This window comes from Diorhabda carinulata, chromosome 5 (assembly GCF_026250575.1).
Source record: "Diorhabda carinulata isolate Delta chromosome 5, icDioCari1.1, whole genome shotgun sequence".
Classification (NCBI taxonomy): Eukaryota; Metazoa; Arthropoda; class Insecta; order Coleoptera; family Chrysomelidae; genus Diorhabda; species Diorhabda carinulata.
The window spans coordinates 18,478,968-18,505,769 of NC_079464.1; the positions used below are offsets into that span (position 1 = coordinate 18,478,968).

Genomic DNA, 26,802 nt, shown 5'->3' on the forward strand with positions numbered 1-26,802 from the left:
GTCAAAATAAGCTAAAAAACTCGAAAAATGTACATTTTGTATATTTTTCACTCAAAAGAGCTTATTTATATTCTGTAAATACCTACAAATGGGAAATTTGTGTAATAAAACTCAAAATATTCATTATAATTCATGACAAATTGTTTTATTCAGTTATTTTTGCGAAAAAATTGCGTTTTATATGAAAAAAAATAATTTCATAACTCAAAAACCTTCTTTCAATATCTAACGATGTAACTGAAGCATATTTAAAAATCTCCATTAAAAATTTCGTGGATTCCCTCGAGGGTTTCGATGCTGCTGTTTTTTTTATTTGGAATATTCACTTCAAATTCATCAATAATTATAAAAGAATTCAATTAAGGACATTTTCATTTTTGTAAATTGTAATTTCCCTACAAATTCCTTAAAATATGCACGTTTTTTTTTTAAATATACAAAAAAATATGCAAAATATGGGTTCACTCTTTAATTATCACAATTAAAAATTGATTTATGAATTGAACTATATTCGTACAACGGCCATATCTGCACTTAAAGTTACCAAAATTACCACTAATTTCTCATTGTATGAATAACCAGTAGAATCACATCACTCATCATGTTTTTTTATATTTTTCAGCATCAGTACTGTCATCAGTCACGTTACGACAGCGGTCCTTTGTCATCATCAGCACCATCGAATAGTTACTGCCCTCCTGCACCCTCCAGTCCTCATCCTAGGATGACCGTGAATTCGCAGTCGGGCCCCCCAAAGTCCCCCCGACCTCCCGACGACCTTATCACCACTGCCACCTCCGCGTTGAGGCGATTTCATTTTAAAACAGGAAGAAACGCCACAAAAAATTCTAAACAGGTAGTTTTTATTTACATCAAATAATAATTGGAAATTAATATTTAATACGATTTAATAGAAGACGCAGAGCTCGAAAGATGAAATTAACAAAGTTTGGTGGCTTTTGATTCAATACAAAAATTTATACAATTGAAAAATAATCGTTAATCTAATATGGAAATAATAAGAATAGAAGAAGTAATCGATGATATAGAAAATAAGGTAAAAATCAAAATGACCATAAGTCTAATATTTCCATATTCGCTTATATAATCAATTGATACGAATTGTGGCGTTGAATAATAAAAAAATGTTTAATATCACATGATATAAGATCCACAAAAAACCTTACATACATTGAAATTATTACTGAGGTGGGTATACTTAAATCTCAGACCAAGATTTTATATCATGAGGATTGAAATTTGAAATTTCCTTATTCGATTTTCATGTATTAAAACATTTCACAACTTATCAACCCTGTATATTTCTCACAAATACTAGTATAAAAGTGAAGGAAACAAATATAATGACAAGAATTCTCAATTGATCAAAAATAAATCGATATCTCGAATGGCTTAGGAGATTTCGAATTCTTTATACAAGCATGTCAATTTTTTTTGAAATTTCTGGATTTACACATTTAAAAGCTGAAAATACACCTTTATACCGAAAGTATGTAAAAACTATGAAAAACTATGTATTTCTGTTCATTTAAAAACATACCTCTATGACAAAGTATACGCAAAATCATAGAATATCATAAATTTTTGTACAAAAACCCCAAAAATAATACAATAATTCACTACACATAACGAATTTTCATTCATTTAATAATATTTAACTTTCTAAAATTTATTATTAGCTCAAGATTATAGTTGTGATAAATAATTTCAAAATGACAACAAAAGTATCCAGTTGAAGCTCCACCATTTCGAAAAACTCATTCACAAATTTATTTTAGTCATATCATTTGCCATAGTTAAGATCTCTATTTATTGAGCGAACCTCGTAAACACGCAGTCCCATAGTTACAAAATCGAAAAGCAATCATCCACACATCTGTACGAATCAAAGAAAGATTTTGAACAGCAAATTGAATAAAAAATAAAATACAGTCTAAAAATATCGATAAAAACGCTTCTAAATTTAGCTATATCAAAAAGTAAAAAATAAATTATTTATAATAGACATTATAGACACGAGGCTTCATGTCGCTCTATTGCTTTACTGCTCTACTGTTCTTCCTCTATCTGTTTTTGTTAACGGTTGCTTATCAGTTTCCTATTCCTTCTAAATCTTTTATATAAGCTTCGTCCATTCTAATTATATGCCCTATCCAACAAGATTTTTTAGCTTTAACCACATATCCTATATTAGCTATGTAGTATTACGACGCGTTCGATTTTCTTCTCCACTGGTTTTGCTCCAACGTTCTCTCGAAATCCTCCCTCATTTCATTCCCTCCCATACGCTTATTTTGTTTTATTTTCATCTGTTCATGATCCAAAACTCACTGCCATACAAGAGCCTTGGTTGTATAATAGTCTTGTTAAACATGGAGATTCTTGAAATATTTTTTAATCTTAGTATTCCTTCTAGAAGTCCAAACGTTTTGTTTCTTTTCTTCAGTTTTCTATCGATTTATCTCGTTCGAACTCCAGGTGTATACTCCATGTTTTGCTCTGTTAATTGGTTGAAGTTATTCAGATCTTTTCCTATGTTCATATATTTGGAAATGTTCATCTATTTATAGCTGAGCAACATTCTTTTAATTACTTTTGATATAGAAGGAACGTTTTTTATAGATCGCAATGATTTGTGTTTTGTTATATTGAATAATCTCCTGGATTCGGATCCCACATAAACAGCACTATTTATATTTATTAAACTTCCTCCGACAACTACTCGGTGTCATTTTCACCAAATTTAGTATTTTCTTAGGTGTGAATACTGCTAGCACCTGGAGGAGCTTCATCATGGAGCTTCATATTTGATTAATAGATAATTTCACCCATCAAAAGTATTCAGTGAATAATTGGCTTATTTTATTGGTTAAGCCGCATCCCCACTGGACAAACAATGGATAAACATTGTTTACCAAACATTTGTCGGTAGTTTAGACAAACTTTTTTGTTTGTCAAACAATGTTCGCCGGTTTTTTGATGTGGACGCTATCCCAACAAATATTTCATGTATGGAAGGAAAAGGGGACGCCATTTTTGTTTGTCTAGAATGTTCCCGTCCTAGATCGAACATTGTTTGTCAGTGACTTCTCTGAGCCACCATCGACGAGAACGAGGTTCTTCCATAAAAATATAAGATGCTGCAATGCAGGCCAGGCGACGGCGGCGGCTCAAATCACCCATTCTTCGACAAAACCTAACTGACTAATATTTCATGTGGAATGGTGAAAAATATTGCTGAAAATGTTTGTCAAACGATTGTTTGTTGAAATAAGAAATGTTTGTTAAAACTGCACTTCAATCAACGTGTTTAACAACCTTTAGGCATATTTTCTTTATCCCATATGCTTTCAAGGTTTCGCCACCATACTTTATGACGTCTATTGAAGACTGTTTCATTATTAGTCTTTACTTCTTTTAATTTATCTTCTTTGAGCCCTCCAATAAATAAATAACGAGTGACATCAAGTCTCAAATTTTGAGGTTAGGTGAAAACCTACTTAGTGGATAAATTTTAGTAAAATCCACTTATTTTAAATAGCGCTGAAGGAAATTGCCTTTTGTATAATATTTTTTGGATGAAATAGTTTTTGTAAAACTAAAATTATTCAGGAATAATCTAAAGTAGACATAAAATTTTTTGTTCTAGTAGATTACAAATTTGGTAATCAGAATATATTACCTGGTGCTTCTAATCATTTCATCACAATTAATATTCCTACTTTAGAGACATTTCGAAATCATATTCGACATTAAATTTATGACTACGCTTGTTTTTTTATCATTGTATCCAATTCCACTGTTTAAATCCATATTTTGTTATTTTCCAGAGTCAATCTGTACCAAAAGTGATAGTAATGGGCAGTAGTACTGCTTCAGAAACAACAATTAACACCAGTACAGACAGTTCGAATACGATAGTTACCACGGTAACTGCAACCGATGGAACAGACGACAGTTTAGATTATCCAGAACCGATGGATTTTTTCTCTTCCGATAGCATACTGGATAATTCTAAAACTTCGATTCTTCAGCCTTGTCCTTTATCTCCAAAAACTCCTGCTACTGCTAAACAACAAACTCCTCCGACAGCTAAAAATCAAACTATGTTCACTTTCGAGATAAGCGAGCCTAAAAAGGGAGCCTCGATGGAAGATAGTACATCAAAAATGACAGAAACTGATCGTATTAAAGAGACAAAAACTGTGGATTCTTTAATGCGCGAACAAATCGAAGCTTTAAGGATAGACGCGCGAAGAAGAAACAGTTACAAACAAGCAGCGCAAAATTTAGACGAAATTGAAGTTATGAGTGATACTTGCTTCAACAGCAGTAGTCCCAAAGAACTCAGGAGGAATGTTAAGAAGAATCTCGACGTTGAAAAACAGAGAACGGGGAAAAATTCACCGAAAAGAAGAGCCGAAAGAACTGCTAGCTCTTCTCCCGAAGAAACCGATTCACCAAGACCAAAACACAGGTATGTAAATCAATTTTAATCGTACAAATACTTCCAATTTGTTAATCGGTGTAATCTAAATGTGGAAATAATATCCCAAATAGTTGTAGCCGTTTGAAACTTTCAGACTTATGATTTATAATCTACACATTATTGGAGATGTTGGTGTTTACCATAAATTTTATTCATTCGTATTTCCTACAAATACCTGGATAATAAGATCCGAATTCTAAGAGACTATTAGACCTGTCAACTAAACAAAAAAACTGAACAAACGAAGAATTCAATAGAAAAAAAAAGAGAAGTTACTGAAGCAATTGAAAGAGTCAAACATTTACAATGCAACTGGGCTGGTCTGAAGTCAAATCACAGATAAAGTTCCAGGGATGAAGCATACAATAAACAAAGGACTACCACCCACGTGATAGACGGAAAAGGATATATTCCAACTGGATCCAAGATGTCTAGGTTAAGAGAGGATTATGTCTAACAGCTGGCTGATGATGATGATTCGTATTTCCATGTCATTTCTCATTGTTTTTGTTAAATAATAAGGCTTCCAAAGTGTGACCTAGAGATCGGAGTAGCCTTCCACGAGCTATTTATCTATGGCGATATCCTAGATCCCATTCACGTGGTGTATTTAATAAGATACAGCTCTTTGATTTTTTATTTGGTAATGGATTTTATCAAAATTTGTAAACCTTGAGTAACCCTTGGATTGAACAATAACGAAAACTTTAAAAATATTCGCAATCGAAAACAATTTAGGACAAATATAACCGTGCTATAGATAGCCCGGTCAAATTTGGCCTTAACATTACATCTTTAGGCATTGGGCTACAGATCTACTCAAATACTATATCAGTTTGAAATCTCACTTATGAACGGAGCTGTCAAAACCAAACCATCTACATATTTCGTTATTTTTTCGTGTTTCACAGCAACTAGCACATCTTTAAACGTGACAGTTTCATCATCAAAAACCTTGTTATACTCTTTTTTTTTGTTTTCGTTTTTTTTTTTCTAGTCAAATCCCAAGCTTCCATGGTAAAATGGTTGTTGAGATTCTCCATAATCATTGAAACACATGGGTTTCAAGTACATGAAATCTGGCATCAACTCAATTTTGTCCAACCTATTTGAAAACATGGTGGACTATCTCTTCTATCTGAGAAGTGACACAGCGGAAAAGAATTGATCCACTTTATTGAGTCTAAGTATCCGATTGATGGTTGTCACTTCTGGTTTTACTTAGATCAGGATGTGGTTGGAAAAAATCAACTAGAAAGTCTCTACCTCCAGCTTTATTAGCTTCCAGCAATGTATATATAGCATATATAACTAAGCTAGAATGATATTTGGTTCTCCAGTGAACACAGAAAGACTTTTAGCTAGTAGGTACTGCTGGAATATTTTACAGCGGATTTCAACGGTCCAAGACGCTTTCTTAGTGGTGCGTCCCCATTTGTAGATAAAAAAATATATCAGAGAACATTTGGGAGCTACAAAGGATAATCAGAGTCCAATAAGTTTTAATTATTGGACTACCAAATTTTTGATATTGCAACAAACGTCTAGTGCCGTTCGGAAACATCGAAGGCACCCGATTGAATAAGATCTTTAGTCACTCACAACGACATTTAACATTTTTCGCAGTATTTATAGTACAGTGAGATACTGAACACACTGTTTTTCACAGCCACTACACCTACACTCACGATTACACTATCTGAGGCGCGTTTCCATAACCAAGTTATCGTCTTCAGAGACTGGTACACTGAAACTTAACCTAAGCTGGTAAACAGTGAACTTTCAGTCTCTGAAGTCGATAACTCGATTATATTCATATTGAACACACTATTCACGATACCACTACACCAACATTCCCGATTACACTATATGAGGCGCGTTTCCATAACGAAGTTATCGTCTTCAGAGACTGGTATACTGAAACCTAACCTAAGCTGGTAAACGGTGTACTTTCAGTCTCTGAAGACGATAACTCGATTATATTCATATTGAACACACTATTCACGATACCACTACACCAACATTCTCGATTACACTATATGAGGCGCGTTTCCATAACGAAGTTATCGACTTCAGAGACTGGTACACTGAAACCTAACCTATGCTGGTGAAAAGTGTACTTTCAGTCTCTGAAGACGATAACTCGATTATTTTCACATTGAACACACTATTCACGATACCACTACACCAACACTCACGATTACACTGTCTGACGCGCGTTTCGATGACCAAATTATCGTCTTCATCGTCTTAAACTGAGTTTAAACTTGGTTATCGAAACGCGTGTTGGTGTAGTGGTAATTTAAACAGTGTGTTCAGTATGATATTTCAACTTAACACAGTGTAGATTCAAAATTAATAAGTATTTTCAAATAGAAAACCACGAAAATGATCGATTCAATTTAATTAAAAATCATAATGTCACTCAATTGAATATTAACGTATCAAATGTTGTTTAGGCACAAAAAAACTAGCCGCCGTACTCGCTCCCCTAACAAATACCACCACCAAACGTCAGAAAATTTCGGTAGCGATGATCGTCAAATACAAAAATACCGAACAAGATCAAGCTTATCGTCGACGTCTTCCCGTATAACGCCTCCGCCACCTGATCTACGCGTGGATTTCTTTAACGAAACGTCAGATAGTAGCGGCTTTCAGAGGCCGTCGACGTCGTGTCAAATGAACGGCGCCGCGACGCCAACGTTTCACACGCTAGCCGTCTACGGATCGAGCGGCGGTGCGTCTATGGAAAAGCGAGGAAGCGTCTGTTTGAATAAATGTCTACGAGAAGTAAGTGATACACGATACAACAGTGTTTATAATTTTACTAGAGGTGGGTACGTTCAAGATTTTATATATACTCAGTGTAATCCAGTTCTTAACCTAACATAGAAAGACGTGCATAACGTTATCAATCAGTAAATACGAGGTCTGGTTATTAAATAATCGGCAATCATTAGGATGCTCAAAGGGCGACCTGGGCGCTGGTCATCTTTAGTGCTCTCTCGGCCATCACTAAAGCGTTTACACCACTCAAAAACACGTGCACTAGATAGAGAATTGTCCCCATAGACCTCTTGCAACAATTTATAGCACTCAGTCGGAGTTTTTTTTTTTTCAATTTAATGAGAAAACATCTTCGTTTCAAACCGCTACTGCACAAATACTATAATAGTGATGAAAACGTGTTTTGGGACGTGCAAAGACAAGATGTCTAAAAACCCCAACCATCTAGGGCGTCCTCTAGGCGCGCAGTCTCGTTATTTAATAGCCAGACCTCGTATTAACGCAAATCTCAATTTATAAAAGGAAGTTTCCATAATAAATAAAAAATTCTTGGTTTATTGAATGGAAAATGACATAAATTTACAGTTGTTATGGGAAAAAAATTCTCTACGACAATATTCATTATCTCTTCAATAGACGTCTATTGTCATTTGATGTTGATCGATGTCTTATGATGTCTATTGATGTGAATTTATGTCATTTGGGGTCATTTGACCAAGGAGATCAATGGGATCATATATTGATTGATTTATTGATCAATTTTTACCTAATAATGCGTAAAGTTTCTTTCTTTTCGGCACCCCTACAGCTTCAAATATACAGAAATTTAATGCAAAAAATGCGCTTAAAATGCGATGCATTAAGAGTAAAAATGTACGTATACCGTTCCTAGCTTAACCTAGAGATAGCGGTAGTTACTAAAAACTGCCACTGTATTAGAAAGTACACAATCTATACAGCGTATGATTCAAGTTTGAAGACGCCACGTTGAATTCTCTAAGAGAAATTTCTTCTCGTTGGTTTCTAGATAAACAACGAATTGATAATACATTTGCTGGAAAGTACTGTTTTACTGATAAAGCTGGTTTCACACGAGACGGTTTTATCAATTCCCATAAATCAAACAAAGAATCGAAATAATCGATTTTGTATTCAGTGAATCAATATTCCTAGCGACACGTGGTTCATGCATATATTCAAATTTGCCTTTTTTTAGTTTACCGGAAACAATTCGGACTTATACGACGGTATAGTCTATATAATTTCAAAAAAACACTACCCCCAGTTAATATAACCTATTTTTAGCATACATTCGGGGTGTTATTGATGGTTTTTAGGTTTTTGAAAACTGATCTCGGTAACTCTTATTTTAAAAAATTGTCTACAAGTCTCAGAAAGACTGCAATTTATTTTTATATGATGAAACTTTGGTTTCATGCCATGATTTAAGGGTGATTAGGTCACTAGATTTGGTCCTATGAAGTGCCGTTAGATCAGGGCTGCCTCAAGAAAACTAGTGTCGTCTGTCTACAAAAAAACATATTTTACCACTAATTTCTAGATTGGGGATGTCGTTATAAACAGAAATAACAAAATAGGGTCTAGTACTGAGCCTCGAGGCTGTCCGCATTCTATTGGCAAGAAAAACTACATCGTTGTATCTACCCTTACAAGCTGACCTCGTAGCTGACTCCCAACCGTTTAGAATTTAAATTCAATGGATTGTTTATAAAAAAGATACACAGTACATTCTGAACACCTGCTCTAATTGAATTCTATTTCATGTGTAAAATTGAATAATGTGTAAGTGATGGTAATTTTATTCAATAAATCTAATATTGAAAAAGTTATATTTTTACGAATCAACCCCAAATATTTTTCAGTTTTCTTTTTATCCTCGAAACGTGATTATCTTTTATTGAAACACCTCGTATACTAATAACCGCCTATTTACCTATTTTATTTAGCCTCTTATTGAGGTATATAAAATAGTTTTGCTATTCTTTGGTCCTAATAATCAACCCTATTCTTCCATAGTATAAAATTCGACGAAATCTTTTAAATAATTTAGAACAAAAGTTTTATTTGTCGTTCACCCCCATGACTGCACTTTAAATCGCATAAAACGCCTATAACCTCAAAGTTTTCAGACATAATACATTGTATGCAGCTATTTCTGTGAGAAATTCATGAGGTCATTTATTTCTTGGATCATATCTCTTCGTTGCCTTCGCGAACAATTTATTTGAATTTGGAAAAGTATTTACTGCGTTCCTGGGATATTTCAAACGCAGTTACATACACCATTATAATTCAAAAACCTTTTTCCGTCAGTTCCTTTAGGACGCTCGCCGCTTTCACTTTCACAGTCTCGACAAACTCAAATCTTGTACATTTTGATTCCGATTTAACCCTAAGTCACACAGATCCGACGAATAAGGTCAGAACAAAATTATGTGGAAATGCGACTCGAACGTGGATCATCTTCTACATCTTCTCGGCCATTTTGAAAATGTTTAAACCGTTCTAAAACACAAAAATTCATCGTTATACACTTGTTTCAATAATTTATAAGTTTCAGTTGCATTTTTTTCAAATTTAATGTGAAAGTTTACAACAATCTATTTCTACATCGATCAATACATAATTCCGATACAATCGAGGTCTACGGCTACACTGATTTGTCTATAGACAAGAGTAGGTTTCGGGTTAAACGACTGGCGGCTTTAACCTATGCGTGTTTTTTACGTGGAAGCGCTAGTTTTGGTACTTAATAGCCACACCTCGTATATGTTTCTCAAAATATAATTTGAATCAATTTTATTCATATTGGCACATTTTTTATATGAGTAAACTAAACTATGTAAACTCTTATGGATTTGAAAATATCTGCGCCGAATTTAATAGCGACGATGACAAAGTTTTTGGTTTGAATAGAGAAAAAGTTCAATAATCCAGTTATAGATTTTCTTTCAGTGTATATTGTTAAATTAGATTTACTTACTTTATATTTGTCGTCAAGTAAATATTAGAAGGAAGATGTTAGTTTGAAGAAATTCTAATCAGAATTAGACTTCGATCATACCTCGTAACCAACACGGATATGATTTATAACTTTTTTATGTATGAAATTTATCAAAACAACAATTCATATATATGAGAAAATATATTTATATCGATTGTAGAAAGGTGTAGATCACGGAATTCCCGTGACTTCTAATATTTTATACGTTTCGCTGATTTTTCTCATTATCGTCACTCACGCGAACTAATATACACTTAGACACTCACACGGCTATACACAAACTTTCGAAAATAGATTTCGACAACAAAACATTAGAGTTGGGAGTCAAATTTTCGAGTTAGCGATTATAAACATTCACGTAACAAAAAAATATTCTATTAAACCGATTCCTAAGTTGTTTCTTTCTACAAGAGTACTATCATCCACACTCTCGATTTATTCAATCTTAACGTAGTTTGACTTGCGTCCGAATAACTGACAATGAGAAAATGGGATTGAAGGTGAGCGCGTCATCCACACTCTCGCACTCGTATAGCCTCGTACAGTTTCGCATATTTTTCTTATCTCAGATTATTGACTGAGTTGTTAAGAGCAATCTCGTGAGTCCGAGTGCTTTAATGAGTTTTGTGAACTCAGATTGAAAGTGAGGTTAGGACGTCACGTTGTCGAATCTTGTCATCAAAATAAGTAAATAAATACACAAAACTAGATTATTGCAAACAGTAATCGATGTAAATAATTTTTCATTCACTGAGCAATGAGCATTATGTGAGTATGAGATGCTTACATAACTGAGTGAGCATTTTGAGGGATTTTGAGCTGGAGATTCTTTATTTTTGAGCTCCACAAGAAGATTATCTGGTAGTTCACTGAAATGCGCGGTTCTAATAAACATAATGATCTCTTTTACTGAAGGTACTCAAAGTTAGTAATAAAGCGCGTAGTTTATTTCAATGATTCTTTTTTTGTCATGTATTTTGGTGCGTAGGTTGCACTTTTCATTGAAGCACCTTATGAGAAGCGACATTTTTTGTTTTATTATCAGTCGCAAGAAGAAATATCGCAGAAAGTTTTACCAACACTGAAGATGTTACATATAATTGACCAGTCTAAACTCATCAGGATCATCAGGATCCTTCGAATATACTTTTGATCATCGTCGATTGAATCAAATTGTTCATTCATTTACCACTTAATCAAATGACAACTTCTCTTTTCCACTAAGACATTACAATCCTTGGGTTTCTTCGGAAAACTCCAATGTGACAAAATATTCGCAAACAACGTCCATTGAAACAGGATAAGAATTATCCTGTATCCTTCATCTGGTTCTAAGAGATCTTCCCATCAATTTTTAGCGAAAGCAGTTGGACTGTTCTCGAGTTATAGAAAGTAATTTGATATTATTTACTTGTAGTTGAAAAAAATCCACAAAGCGGTACTGGATGATCGTCGAAAAGTTTGAAATGCTACCTTACACCCTACTCTACAGATTTAGCCCCCTCGGATTATTTTATGTTCTCAAACTTGAAAAAAATATTTCAGCGTCTTGTCTTCACGATTCTTATTATAAAAAGTGTTTTGAACTTATTAAACATCGCTTGAAAAAGTGTATTGAGCTAAAATAATGAATAATAAATATATTTTTTCCAGAATTTTTGTGTTTTTATTGCTGGGCTAATGATCTTTTTCCCTAAATAATTTAAAATAGATTTCTAGTTAAAACAAGTAAATCCTTTCCTACTTTTTACTTACATTCAAATTTCCTATTTTATAATTAGAAAAGTCGCCGGAAAATAGAAGCATATTTTTCTAGAATTGATCTATAAAAGTCATTTCGAGGAATTTCATTTTTTAAAACTAATTTATAAATAACGTAACCATCTCTAATTTTCCGTGTAAGTACTTTGACTTACTTAATTCCGAATTTTGGCAGGTGAGAGCACATTTAGAACAAACCTGCACGTCCCCCATAAACGTGACTACTAATCCTCTAGACCCAGTGCACTTCGGTAGCGGTAGCACCAGGAAAACGCCCCAGGCGACGATAGTAGTACAGCAACCTTCAGTCAGTTTGGATCATACGAATGTATCTACGATATTACTGAAGAACGGGAGTGAATTTGTGTCTAACGTGCAAGATAGTGTTAAAGGAAAATTGAAAAGAGAAGAAAACATGAAACAGCTATTGGATGTCGCTCATAACCTCACATTAGAGGAGATGCATAATTTCGAAATGAAGTAAGTAATTTTCTAATGTTTTCATGTATCGTGTCGTATATTTTACATTTTTTGTGAGGAAAAACACATTTTCCTTCCTAGATCAAATCAAATAATATGCCATTACCTCACTATAATTTTTCTACGGATATACCGTTCTTAAATATGTTTCAAACGCGTTTTAAATTTGAAATTGATGGTACATTGAATTGTATTTGACTTGTATTCTATAGAGCCAAAACGATTTCCTTCATTTTTTTTTTCAAATTCACGGTATTTATGTCTAGATTTGTCATCAAGTCACTCAACTTAAGCCCTGGTAAGTTATTCTCAAACATGACTCTTTCTAATTAAGTTAAGTTGTTCTTTTGGGTCTAAAAATATTCAGTAAATTAAATCCTTTCCATTTGAGATGTAATATGAGTGAATTGGTTGAGTCTGAAAGGAATTAGAGCGGAATTCTCACTCATACATTTTTCTAAACTAAATGCTGCATATCTTGAGTTCTAATTCGAGTAATAGATAAAAAAGGAGCGGAAAACTAAGAAAATAAAAGATGGAAGCTGCAAAACTAAGAAAAGATAAAACAACAAGTGATATAGAAAATTGGAAAAGGTATCAATGATAGACCAGATTACAACAGTTGTTTTAAAAGCTCAGAAATACTTAAAGTCATTATGAACAAAATATATCTCACATTCGAAGCCCTAGAAGATTAACAAAACAGAATAGATAAATATAAAAAGATATAACAACATAAGAAACTGTAACCAAAGAAGATACAAAACGAGAATTGAAAACAAACAGAGTAGCAACAGATGCAAGCTTCATAATTGAATAAATAACTGAAAAATTAAACTATGTTTTATAGATTTTGGAAAAGTATTTGATACAAAAAAGAAAACTGATATAGGAAAAATCTTGAAAAGTATAAGGTCAGATACTAGGGCAAGACAACGAAAGTACGATGATAATATAAGCAAATAAGATAATTAGAAATGCAGGAGATGACCAAAATTCGGAATCAAGCTTAAATATACATAAAGATAGTTCACAACACCAGAACAAGGGATGAATTAGAGGATTAGATATATTACCAATAAAACCACGCGCATCCCATAAAACCGACGCCATGACCTTACCTGCAGATGAAAGAGTCTTCGGAGCCGGTTCTCCCTTTTCTGTCCATTGTTTTGATTTTTCTTTTGTGAAGTAATGGATCCAAGTTTCATCCATGGTTATTTACCATGTTTACAAATTCTACTTAACAACGTGGGGTCTTCAAACTGGAAACATGCTGTATATATTGTATACTTTCTAAAACAGTGGTATTTCTAGATCAGGCCAGGTACTTTTTGGACCATCCTCGTACATAAAAGTTTTCATACACATTTTGACATTCGTATTTGAAGAATTATAAGATTGTGAGAAAAAAATATTAATGCAGAATATGAAGCAGAAACTTACAAAAATAAGAAAGAAAGACCAAGGAAGAGCAGGATAGAAGAGAAAGGAGAAAGAAGAAGAATAAGATAAAAGGAAAACCTAAGATAGAAAGAGGCCGTGAAAAGAGAAAGCTAGAGAACAAACCTCATTTCTAAAGATCTGTTAATCATATAAGTGATTCAAAATGTCTTTTAACACATTTATGACTATGAACTCTAAACCTCATTAATTTCTTCATTACTTCATTGTTTATATATCGTATTTATCTCAGTTTTGTAAATTGTCAACTACAACTTCAATTATTTATTTTGACCATAAATATCTTTTTCTATTCATTTTATAATTATTCTTGTATACGATAAGATTTAGAATTTAAGGCGGTCTGTACACTGATACTGGGTTCTTAATAGTTTGATTTATTTCCGATTTGGTTAAGAAATTGTTTTGAAAAGCAAAGTTGTAAGTTGACATTATCCAATCACGACTAACTTCACTCCTAAAAAGTTTCAAGAATAAGCTTAGGTAATGGAAAGTTTCCGATATTATATGTTTAATAGAAAAAAACCACTTCAATAAAGCTCCAGTAGATCCAACAGATCTATTTATATAATTCTATATTTAATATAGAACAAAATGCGTCAATAATATTGAAATATAGTTGTTCAATAACTTACATGCTAATTAGACACTTACTTTCATCTTTTGTTGATAAAAAAAGTGTTTACGAGTTTTGAAAGCATACATTTCAAACTTTATCACTTATACAGATTGAAAATATTTTGAGAGAATATTTTACGTCAGGAAAAATAAACGAAAAAGTTTAATTAAAAAAAAAAATCACGTAATCCAACTTTAAACCAAATTGAAAACAATAATAAAATGATTCGTTGCTTTCATAAATCGGTTTAATTTTTGTTTTTTTGCTAATAATATCGAATAGAGTCCAGTTTTGAATACCATATCATGTGTTTCTAGCTGCGATTATGGTTATAGAGGATAATTTCTTAAGCTTTGCCATCGTTTTCGACGGATTTAACTCCCTATGACTTTTTTGAAACTTAAATAAAGCGCCTCCGAACCGATGTGAAACATTTGATGGGCTCTTCAGAAATTGTATAATAATTATATTTTGGAAATATCTATTACTAAATTGTTTTTGCATCTCTAAAAATATTTTTTTATACTAATACCTCGTCTATTTTTAAAGCAAACCAATAAATGCTTTATAAAAATTAGTTATAACGTCTTAAAATTTTAGTTTGTAATAATTTAAATCCGTTTCCTCAATCAACATTGAAATTATCGTCTCATTTCCTGTTTTATTCAACTCATTCTCTAAGACATTGTCTTATTCTCCTATTGTCCTTTGGCGCGTCCTCTTGCTTTATACAAGCTTGAAACAGGCAATTTATTAAAGTATAATACGTGCAAATTGCTTCGTCATTATGAGAACATTTGAATAATTTAATATTTAACATTGTCAGTTCAAAGAAATCTGTATATCTAGATCTTTTCGAATTTTGTTTATCGTATATAAAAAATTATTTTAACTTTTGAACAACTGGTGAACAGCAGCTCGTTTGGGTGCCAGGTAATATGAGCAACAAAACAAATCTCGAAGCGGCAGACTAGCTCAACAGAAAATCGACCAATGGGTCCAAAACAACACCATCTTCGGTCTTCCACAATCCAAACTCCATATTTCGTATCGAGTTGACGCTTTTTCACTGCGTTTAATTTGATATCATCCATATAGAGAAGAATCATCAAAAGGAAGTTCACTTTAGTTGTGTGGACTACGAGATCTTCACAAGTCATCTGTGTTTGAACTCATCTTTAAAGATGGCTGCAAGCTCCTGTCTCGTTCTTTTCTTGATGTCTTCAATGTTTTCAAATCGCAGTCCTTTCGTATCCCTTTTCATGCGTGGAAACAAGAAAAAGTCGCACGGAGCCAGGTCAGGCGAGTAAGGTGCGTGGGGCAGCGGAACCATGTTATTTTCAACCAAAAACTGGCTAACAGTGATGACTGAGTGTGCAGATGCGTTTTCATGGTGGAAGAACCAGTCACCTGTGTGCTGAACCGAGCTCCAAGATTTCAGACAGTTGATCAATTGTCTGTGCCATCATAAAAAAACGGAGTAGCTACCAAAAACGGTCACTAGTAACAGAACGTGGCAGGTCAGCGGCCCGCGAGGCTATTTTTTTTATTGATGGGCACTTTCAAATCATGTGGTTTGGTTGATGAAAATGAAAATTTGTTATTTTTTTATGAGAAGGAATGTTTAATCGATCAATCAATAAATTCCTTTCCGATCTGAATCATACTGGAAACTCAAGTATGTCGATTGACTTTTTCTGGTCTTTTGGGGACTTTTTTTTCCATAAGATTCAGTTGGAAAACATGTTTTTTGTACAAAGTTGGCCATCATTTCTTATATTCTGAAACATCTTCTGTTTTTAGCTCTATGATTCTATATGATGAGCTGGAATTCAAAACCAAATCAATGTATTCTCCTACGACGTATTCTCATGCTTTCGAACAATTTTTTATGACAAAATCACGATCATTTGGTGAAAACGAATGATAACGTATGGAAAAATACTGATAAATAAGTTAATATCAACGATCCAGCGCATTCATCAAATTTTAGATTCTTCCGTTATAACCGGACAGGATTGGCTTCACGGTCCATGTTATGCACAAGATCGTGAAAAAATTAGTTCATCATACTAAAAAATTTCACTGAAACTCCAATGCTCTATTGTCCAGTTTTTCTACCTGCAACAGTCTTTACAATTTTTTTCTCTCGGACACTTATGAATTTTGTTAATCGAAATTTTCATGACAATTACTTTTCGCGACAGAGTCAAACGCCCTTCTCAATTGTACACTTTAAATGTCTCGAGATAGAAAATATTATCTTTCTAATAACATAAACCACAGATATAAACGGACATGACCGGCTTCGTGATCCATATTATGGACGAGCTCGTAAAAAATGGTTCATTACACTAATAATAAATTTCTCTAAAACTCCAATTATATCTAATTCTCTTCAGTTTGTCTCACTGCAAAAGTCTTTTGAATAACCATATAATTTCCAGCGTTTTCCTTTGGACACTTATGAATTCTGTGATGACAATTAGTTTTCGCAATAGGGTCAAGTGCCCTTCTCAATTGTACACTTCAAATGTTTTATAAATATTATCTTTCTAATAAATTAAACCACAGATTTAAGCGGACATGACCGGCTTCGTGGTTTATGTTACAGACGAGTTCGTAAAAATGGTTTATTATGTGAGGCAATGGTAGATTTTGCATAAAATCAACTGTTACAGCTGCAACAACTTCTTGTTCCTTACGAAGATCTTGAACTGATGAAATTTTGTCCTAAAATTCCTTGGCACGTCTTTTATGGATCATTAACTGAACTTCCACGGAACGTTTTTTATTTTCTAAGCACATTGTATAGATGATCGTTGTTGAACTAAAATGAACTAAAAAAATATACTTCCTCATTCTAGACACCTATTGGTTCCGCACTTATTACCTTCGAGAATTACCCCGAAAGTTATAATTTATTTCGTAACTAGAAATAACAAGTCACGTTTTTTTCTACGAAAAATCATTTTAAGATACCACATGACGTAACCTGGTTCGAATCCAGGTTGTAGAAATAAAATTTTGCCAGATGTTACCGTACAACGACCTAAAAAACTGTCACAAACTCGTTTCGTAAACACGCCTCGTAATTTTCTATTGAACACGAAAACTGTTGTCCGAGGGAAGTGAGTAGTAACGTCTACTATTAATTATGAACCAATTTTCGTCTCAATTCACCATAAAAATAAGAAAATATCGATGATTACAAACATTCTCCTATCATAATTCGATTTTCAATTACATTAGAAGTTGAACTGAAATCATTAACTTCTTCACATGCTGTGACCGTTATCGATTGTTGGTTACCATTTTGGCTTTCATATTTTCTTATATTCTTATTGATTCATTTATGCAACTGATTTTAAACAATTTATTATATATTATAAACAATATGCGTAATAAAAATAATAATTTATTATTACAATCAGTGGCGTAGCAATTAAACGCTGGCGCTTAAAGGGGTATCACACCCAATTTTTTCTACTATAGTTTCCAAGTAATCTCTTCGTTCTTCATCATCATGTATTCCGTTTTCTATTTCTATCTCTTTTAACAATTATAGATTGGAATAAACCTTGTTTAAACAGCAGATGTATTAGATAATAATTTACCAACCGTTTTTTTTCCATTATTTCATTTTTGGTAAAAAGCGCGCAAGCTCTGGTTACCACTGATCCATTGTCACATCTTTACCTTCGTCTAACTGACTTCATCAATCTTTTGGACTATTTTTCGTTCAAGTGCTAGCAGATCTACGAAGGTTGCTACTTAACCTCGGAAATAGTTAAATAAAAACAATAACTTTGATTGTTTTTGTAAGAATTCTCCATTAAGAGCAACGAACGCGTCTGAAACAATCATTTTTGACTGTTAAAAAACATTTTTGCTCAAACTATTGTGAGATAACTCGCATTGCCGTGGCGATTGGTTTCCCTGATTCTTACGAAAACTTCTGGTAAACAAATGCTGATCTTCCATTCAGAATTCACCGTTCTACGTTGCTAAAAAGAAACGTCCAATTATACCGGTAGGTTATAATGTCTTTAAACATTTTATGGTCGTTTATGATTGTGTTAGGCTGATCCAAACATCCAAGGTGTTCTTGGAAAATTGTAAAATATCCGATGTTGTATTAAGCTAGAATGAAGTCAAGACTTCTTGCTGATAACTCGTTTATATTAGTCCTTAAAAACATAGAGCTGATATTTCTTCCTCAAAATACAACTAGTGTCTTTTAGAAACTGCAATAAAAGTTCTAAAAGCTCTAGCCTAACATAACCTAACCTAAAAGTTCTATTGTTGACATGCGGGACCTTGTATCTATTCAACTTCTTGTATTGAGCGTGATTTTAAGTATCTGTGAAGTTTTTCAAAGGATATCGACTTGGGAAATGTCAAAAAGATAAGACGAATAAGCCTGAGCTTCCATCGAATATTAAAGAAGTTAAATCATTAGAAAAAAATTTTCTTTAATACTAAGATGTCCGAATATTATGAGTTATGAATAAAATGAGTGTTAGTGTGCTCAAGAGACGTCAAATGTCATACAGACTATAGATAATAGCTTTCGAATACGATTATTTATTTTTTTTCAAATTTTGATTATAGTTCTGTCGATTTAACCACCACCCTGTATATTTCTGTGCATTACCAAACTTTATGAAGGAGGTTTTTGAATAATGATGGAAACGGTTTCCAATTAGAGACGTGCTCGCTTCTGTGTGATCAACTTTCCCCTGAATCTACATTTTCAAAAGCATCTGGAACATTTAGTCACTTTCCAAGAAATTCTCGTTTTATGTATATGTACTACGAATAAACAAATGAATATACCAAGGTGCAATAATGTCCATTTATTTTTAGAATTTCGATCTAATTTTAACCGTACGCTAAAAGTAAAATTTAGATCCGATATAAATAAAACTTGTCGTATTTATACTGTTGTTGATGTATAAATAAACACTAGTCTAGTTAAAAAATATGTTTACGTTATATATATAACACATAAATTAATTTTTTTTTAAAATTTTCTCGAAAAACATCAATTGAAACGCAAAATATTTTATCTAAAACTCTCATCTGGATAGCAAATCGATTGAATGAATATTTGATGGATCGACTTTTAAATCTCAAGTATGTGGGGGTCGATATCTCAGAAACTATGCGTCTTACAAAAAATTCGTGTCAACCTAATTTGTTGCAAATTGTTTTGTCCACAAATATGTTCATATAACTTTTTGTTCTAAATTTGAAATTAAAGAAGTTATAAGCAAAAAAGTGAGAAAATTTTGCTCTATAACTTTTTTTTATACATTTTTTCAAAAAAAAAATAACTTCAGATCAACCTTGTAGATGATTTTTTGAGAAAAGTTTTTCTCTATATTTTTTTTGAACTTCATTCATTTAAAACGCTGTTACAGCACTTCAAAAGTTTACAGGGTTCGTCAATGCTCATGAGAATCCGGTCAAAACGAAATGTTCAACTTATTCTTGATTTTTTTCATTGTAAATATATTCTAAAAAAAATTTGTAGCAGCAAAAAAGAAAATTTTTATAAAAGTTTTCTCACTTTTTTGCTTATAACTTCTTTAATTTCTAATTTAGAGCAAAAAATTACATAAACACATTTGTAGAAAAAACAGTTTGTAACAAATTATGTTTCAACAAATTTTTTTTAAAACGCTTAGTTTTCGAGATATCGCGAAAAAAGATGTTTGCACCCCAGTTTCCAAGATGGCGGCCAAAGTACAAGGGTGACGACTCCACAAATTTGAAATTGAGCTTCTATCAACTCCCCACACATGTCCCAAAAATAAAATTGCGTCCTCTAAAAAATGCAATATTCGATCCTGAAATTGTAACATTTCAATGGACTTAACCACTTCTACAAAGTATTCAAAGGTCGTGGTGGATGTCCACTGCACCCGCGCTGTGAGCACAGCTCAAATCATTGGAGAGTCATTGTGCGTTTTATTCAAAATAAAAAATCTTGTATTTCGTACAATGTTGTTTGATAGTGGTGTAATATCAGCAGCAGCTAAGTTGTGGATTATAGAACATCTACCAAACAAGCGGTTTTCAGTCCACCCAATAAATAGAAGAAGCGAGAAAGTTCCACCCTTGAATCACAGCGAAGCAGCCAGCTAAACCACGCGGTAACAATCGATTTAAATCAAACGAGTTTGTTTTTCATAAACATCGCTGTAGACCTCATGGATGTCACCTCCAACTTCCTAGTTCTGTTCGTACTCATAAAGGCAACCAAAAGGTAGAGAATATTTTGAAAGAAGAACAAAAATAGAAAGAAGATGGAGAAGCCAAGAAAATGAAGAAGAAGGAAGTGATAATAATTAGAGAGGAATTGATCGCAGCAATAAATAGCAAAATAATGATAAGGCAGCCGAGATTATAAAGAACTTGAGAAAAAAAGTTGCCTCATATTTTTTCCTTTTGTTTTCCATTTTCCAGTCCTGAATTCTTCTCTTTCTTAGTTCCATAATTTATTTTGTTGCTCTAAAATCTGGTATTCTTTATATGTGACCCAGCCACTATATTCTTCTGGATAGATTCCTCATTCCATTATCTGCTCTTCGTAGCCATAATTCTCTCTCTTTTTCACCTCATAGTATCCTTCTGAATGTTTTCCTTTACCATATATCTAACACCGCTTCATCTGCTTTATTGAGAATCCAAGTTTCGCCTGCGTAGGAATTATTATCTTATATAGCTCCTATACAGCTTCGCCACCCAATTGTTTACTTCCCTTCGTCATTGCTGCTTCTACATCTCCTCCCTCGTCACCGTCTTGATCAATAACCACCCCAAGATATACATAACTTTGAACTTGTTCTAGTTCAGTTGTATGGACAAACTTCTCATTGTTCTTTTCGTTTGTGGTGTTGTCACTATCATGAACTTCGATCTAAGTCATTTCTATAAAGGCTTTTGAAGGCTCCTTGAATATTCCTTGAGCTTGTTTTCAGATGTTGAAAGGATTTTTACATTGTTAGTGTCCCTGATCTGTTTAAACCAATTTTGTCTTCGTTTTTATATGATCTTTCATTTTGGTGAGACTTTTTTTGATGTTAAGATTGTTCCTAATGATAAACAAATAATTTCTATTGACAGTATAGTGGGTTTTTAAGAGATCTATGAAAACTGAATAAATTGGTAGATCATATTAACTGTTCTACCAGACTCCGAACTTATTTCCTCCAAATTCTGGCAACCATGTATAGTCAAGTTAAATGACAAAAGGTTTCTTTAATAAAAAGCGTGACTACAAGATAGACGAAGTTTAGACAAACATTGTTCAAGGTCAAACGTTACTACTAATAAAGAACTATCAATTTTGGTCAATTGCTCATTTGCATTCTTTGAAATATGAACTTTTCACGCTGTTACCTGGTGCTCTGTTAGTATTTTTCTTTCTTCTGCTTTTTCTTCAGATTCAGCTTCTTTAGTTTGATACATATCACAATTTGAAGACGTGTCCACTATTGGAAGTTCAATAGAAATATTTGATGAAGCAAACATTTTCGTTTATTCCTTTATTCACTACTACAGAGCTGGAAATATGTTATAAAATATTAGGTGGAGGATGGTCCCAGAAGTACATGATCTGACCTAGAGATGGCAGTAGTTGCTACTGTATTAGAAATTGAATAATCTCTACAACAAGTTCCAATTTTGAAGATGCCATGCTGGAACCATCAATAGAGAACGTTTTGGTGAATTTGCTCTGCTTCAAATAAGGCAAAGATCGTTCCATCTGTAGGTAAGGTCATGGCGTTGGTTTTATGGGATGCGCGTGGGGTAATTTCCATTGGCAACATCTTGAAAAAAGAGAAATTGATCAAAATTGATCAAAATTGATGAATCAAAGTTTGAATTGCTACCTCATGCACCCTTGTTGCCAGATTCACTTCCCTCGGATCATTTTCTGTTGAATAATGGTTATTTGGAGAAGAAAAGTATTTGGATTTTGTTATGCCTTGAATGTTTTTTGAAAATACTATTTACTAGTAAAATAGATTTTTTATTTCTCATTTAATTATAATTTAGTCTTTATTATTTTCCAATCGGTTTGTTGTTTCAACATCATTTTTAATTTAGTTTCTCTATGAAATGTTGAGTTTATTATGATTGTTGATGATAAATAAAAAGTAGCAGTCCCTGACCTAAATTTATCGAGAATCAAAAATTTGAAAAATTTTGCTTACTCGACATCCATGAATTAATGTCTACCTTTATTATTTTGATATTATTTCAAATATATTGGCACAATTTGTAATATAATTGGAGTATAAAAATATTTGGAATATTTTGAAAAACTAGCCGTGAACGTTCGAGATCTTGAACTAGATTCAAAATTCAAACACACCTAATCAGTTATACTACGTTGTCAGTTTAACACAAATTTCATATAAAATTCGCGACAAAAACAGTTCCACAATTGATACGTATTCCCAAAGTACATTCTTTCCAGTTCATCCGGAGTTCTGGTTGTGGTAATACCTCATGTAGTTTTTTTCTCTGATATCAATCGCCTTAAAGATTTCGTCCATCCAGGTTTTCCTTTGTCTTCTTCTGTTTTTTGCTCTCTCTATTCTGGTACCTAGGAATCTCATTTTCGTTCTAGGTGTCATTTTTCTGTGTCTTTCGTTCGTACAACTACTATTTTGTATATTTCTACTATTATTTCATTGGGTATTTCATTAGAAACGATGATTTTTTTGCGTTACATAGTTTCCCTGTATTTGCTGTTCTTTTTTTTATTTCTTTCTCTAACGTTTCATATCCTAATTTTGTGATATATAGAATTGATAAAATCTCTAAATTTATTACTAGAAATCGAATGGTTTCCATGATTTCCATTGGAATATTCTGTATTATAATAAAATTAATTAACAATCGTATTTATAAAACGGTAACTTTGAGTTTGATGCATATTAATGTTAAATGTTAAGTTTCAACTGAAGCGGTAAGTTCGGAAGTAACTTTCGATATACCGCAGGAAAGTTCAACCTGATAATTCAATACGAAATACAATACAAGGTGTCCCACGACAAGTTAAAACTATCTGTATATGGCGAAATATTTATAGTAAAATCATAAAAATTTCTACGTTTGGGTTTTCGAATATGATCTTTTTAACTGAAATATTTTCAAAGATGGCCGATTTACGGTTCTACCGGAAGTCGAATATAACTTTGTTATTTAGAATAAAACACCCTGTATATTAAAACGTTTTTGAAAACTACGTAAAATTTTAGTATACATTTGTCTAAGAACTTTGTCCGAAACATGCACACTTTTTGAGTTATTGATTTTTTTGTAAAAAATTTGACTGTTGCAGACCCTTATAAATTATTTTTTTACGAGGATACCCTTAAAAATATGAAAATGGTTTCTATTGGGTTGCTTTTAACAAGGTCAGGAATTTTTGAATCTACGTTGAAAATTTTTTAATTTATACAGGGTGTGTATAAAAAGTGTTCAAAGTTTAACGTCATAAATATCAAATTTCTTCATTTTTTTATCTAGAACCACCCGGTTTTTTTCTATTTTAATGCGTTCAATTATTTTTCTTTATCTAGTGCTCTGTGCAAAAAATCAAATCAAATTGTATTCACTAATCCTTTTCCAACTTTCAGTCGTCTCCGAGATATTTGAGGTTTTAAATTATTATAGTATTTTTTAACAAGTTTTAAATTCTATGTATACTTTTGGTATAGTTTGGAATAAATGACACTTATTTAACTGTCATTAGTCAATTGTTAATACTTTCGAAAATAGTTAAAATAACTCAATCTGAATTTAATCCCGAATAAATAAAATTTAGACCGCACCTGCGTGTCTAAAAATTTACAGAAATAATTTAATATCTGGATAACGGTAAGGCTTACGTATAGGAAAGTATACATGAATTTACCTTATTCTTTACACCTGAATGCATTAAAATAGAAAAAACCGGGTGGTTCTATTCAAAAAAATTGAGAAATTTGATATTTATGAAGTTGAACTTTGAACACTTTTTATACGCACCCTGTATAAAATGGAAAATTTTTCAACATAGTTTCAAATACGTCTGACCTTGTTTAAGGCAACGGCACAAAAACCATTTTCATTTATTTGAGGGTATTTTCGTAAAAATATAATTTATCAGGGTCAAATTTTTTACAAAAAAATTAATAACTCAAAAAGTATGCATTTTTCGAAAAAAGTTCTCAGACAAGAGTGTACTTAAATTTTACGAAGATTTCAAAAACGTATTAATTTACAGGGTCTTCTATTCAAAATAACAAAGTTACATTAATTCTGGTAGAACCTTAAATCGGCCATCTCTGAAAATATTTTGGTTAAAAAACACCCTGTATAATCCTGAAGGTCAGTAGTGAGCTATAAATCATTGTACGTTAAATAATAGAGAATGTAAAGACTATGTATGTGGCATTAAGTAAACCATTATCAATACGGGGGTTGCCACTAAAATTTGAAAGAAACAAATGAAATTTTCAGAATTTGATATGGCTTTTCAAAAACATTTGATTTGAACGCATCAACCGCTTCTTCAAGTATAGAAAAACGTTAATATTTGATCTGCAGAAATAAAAAAAAATCAATGGACTATACGAGGGACGATCCATCAATTCGATGTTTTAACTGTTTAAAAACGTTTCTATTTGAACTGATGTGTGAGAACTCGCAATGTCGTAGTGGAGAATGATTCGTTTTCTGCGATTAGTTTCTTTCGAACACTCCTGACAAACAAATACCGGTGTAACATTCAAAATGTCCAGTCTTTCCAGGCGACCATTTGCTTCAATATATGCGAACAACTTTTGTTGTATTTGGTTCGAGATGAAAGTCTTATACAGTCGATTTTTGTATGTGGTATCTAATGAAAACAAATCTTTTTGTCGTCCAAATGTTCATGCGAATAGAACTTATGACCAAGTATGCCTCAATCTCAAAGTATGTCTCATGATGTTTACGTATAGCATCGATTTTTCTGGTACAACTGTCGTTTTTGGACGGTTTAATCCACATCCAAAGTCATAGAAAATCGTCGCACAAAACTTAAGTAACATCCCTCATAATATAAAATTTCTAGAATATAAATTCTAAATTCCCAAGCCCCCAACGCAAAAATCGATTTACTGAGGCTAAAGTACATTTGAATAACCTCAGTCATATATTCGGAGCTAACCTAACCTAACCTAATCTAACCTAACCTAACCTAACCTAACCTAACCTAACCTAACCCTTGAGTGATCTAATGATATAGCACGAATCTATCAATCACATAAGCGACTGTTATTTTTCATGACCAGAGGATTTTCGAAAAAATCGAAGCAAACGGTAAAAAACGCTTATTCGAAAGATATTTCTGTGATTTGTGTCCAGTTGAAGAACGTTCAAATGAAAAAGAAAGAGAAGCTTTTGTCAAAATTACTGAAAATTTTCAGGATAACTTCTGACCTTACCAAAAAAAATGCTCGATGCATATTATAAATTGAGATGAAATATATTTTTGAAAATACAGTTTTTCTATTCTCTCTTGAAGTGACGAGCTTGAAGATTAAGATATCACTAAAATTGAAAAACGCTACCAAGGAAAATTGGAACCTGCTAAGGTTGCGGACTACTTACTTGAATATACCTTTTTCTCTTGTAGCCACAAGGGTTAAAAATATGAGTCACTGTATACATTTGTAAAAGCATTATGTAATAAGGGTTAAGTTTTTGTAGAAACTGATTTAACATTATGGTAATTCGTGTGGAATTTCCGTAAAAGCGAATAAATCTCAAAGAAATTTTTGATACTCGTAGATGTATAAAATCGTTTTCAGATCGTCAAAACCATTCTCCGATTCTGATTTATTTCAGATCAACTTGTGTTCTGAAACTAATTTTGTTTTGTATATTCACTATTCTGACAACAACATAAAAGCACTCAATTCCAATTTGGAGTTATTTGCTTTTGAAGTTTCCATTTTTGATACGTTCAATTGGATTACTTTGTAATAATAATGTAAAAAGGATTCGCTCGGGGTAATTTTCAATGATTTTACAGTTAATTAAAATAAAAACAAAGGAAACACTTATTGGAATCACTATATTCCGACTTTTCGAAATTAATTT

General features: G+C 32.7%; 1 protein-coding gene across 1 annotated transcript in view; it reads left to right on the plus strand.

Moving 5' to 3' along the window:
- The window catches only part of LOC130894050 (uncharacterized), a 141,721-nt gene that overhangs the window by 64,249 nt on the left and 50,670 nt on the right, over positions 1 to 26,802 (plus strand). Inside the window, exons 3-6 of the mRNA XM_057800587.1 lie at positions 623 to 856; positions 3,852 to 4,498; positions 6,970 to 7,303; positions 12,262 to 12,566. Coding sequence (XP_057656570.1) covers positions 725 to 856; positions 3,852 to 4,498; positions 6,970 to 7,303; positions 12,262 to 12,566 — 1,418 coding nt within the window. The 5' untranslated portion in view covers positions 623 to 724. The remainder of the gene's footprint in view (positions 1 to 622; positions 857 to 3,851; positions 4,499 to 6,969; positions 7,304 to 12,261; positions 12,567 to 26,802) is intronic.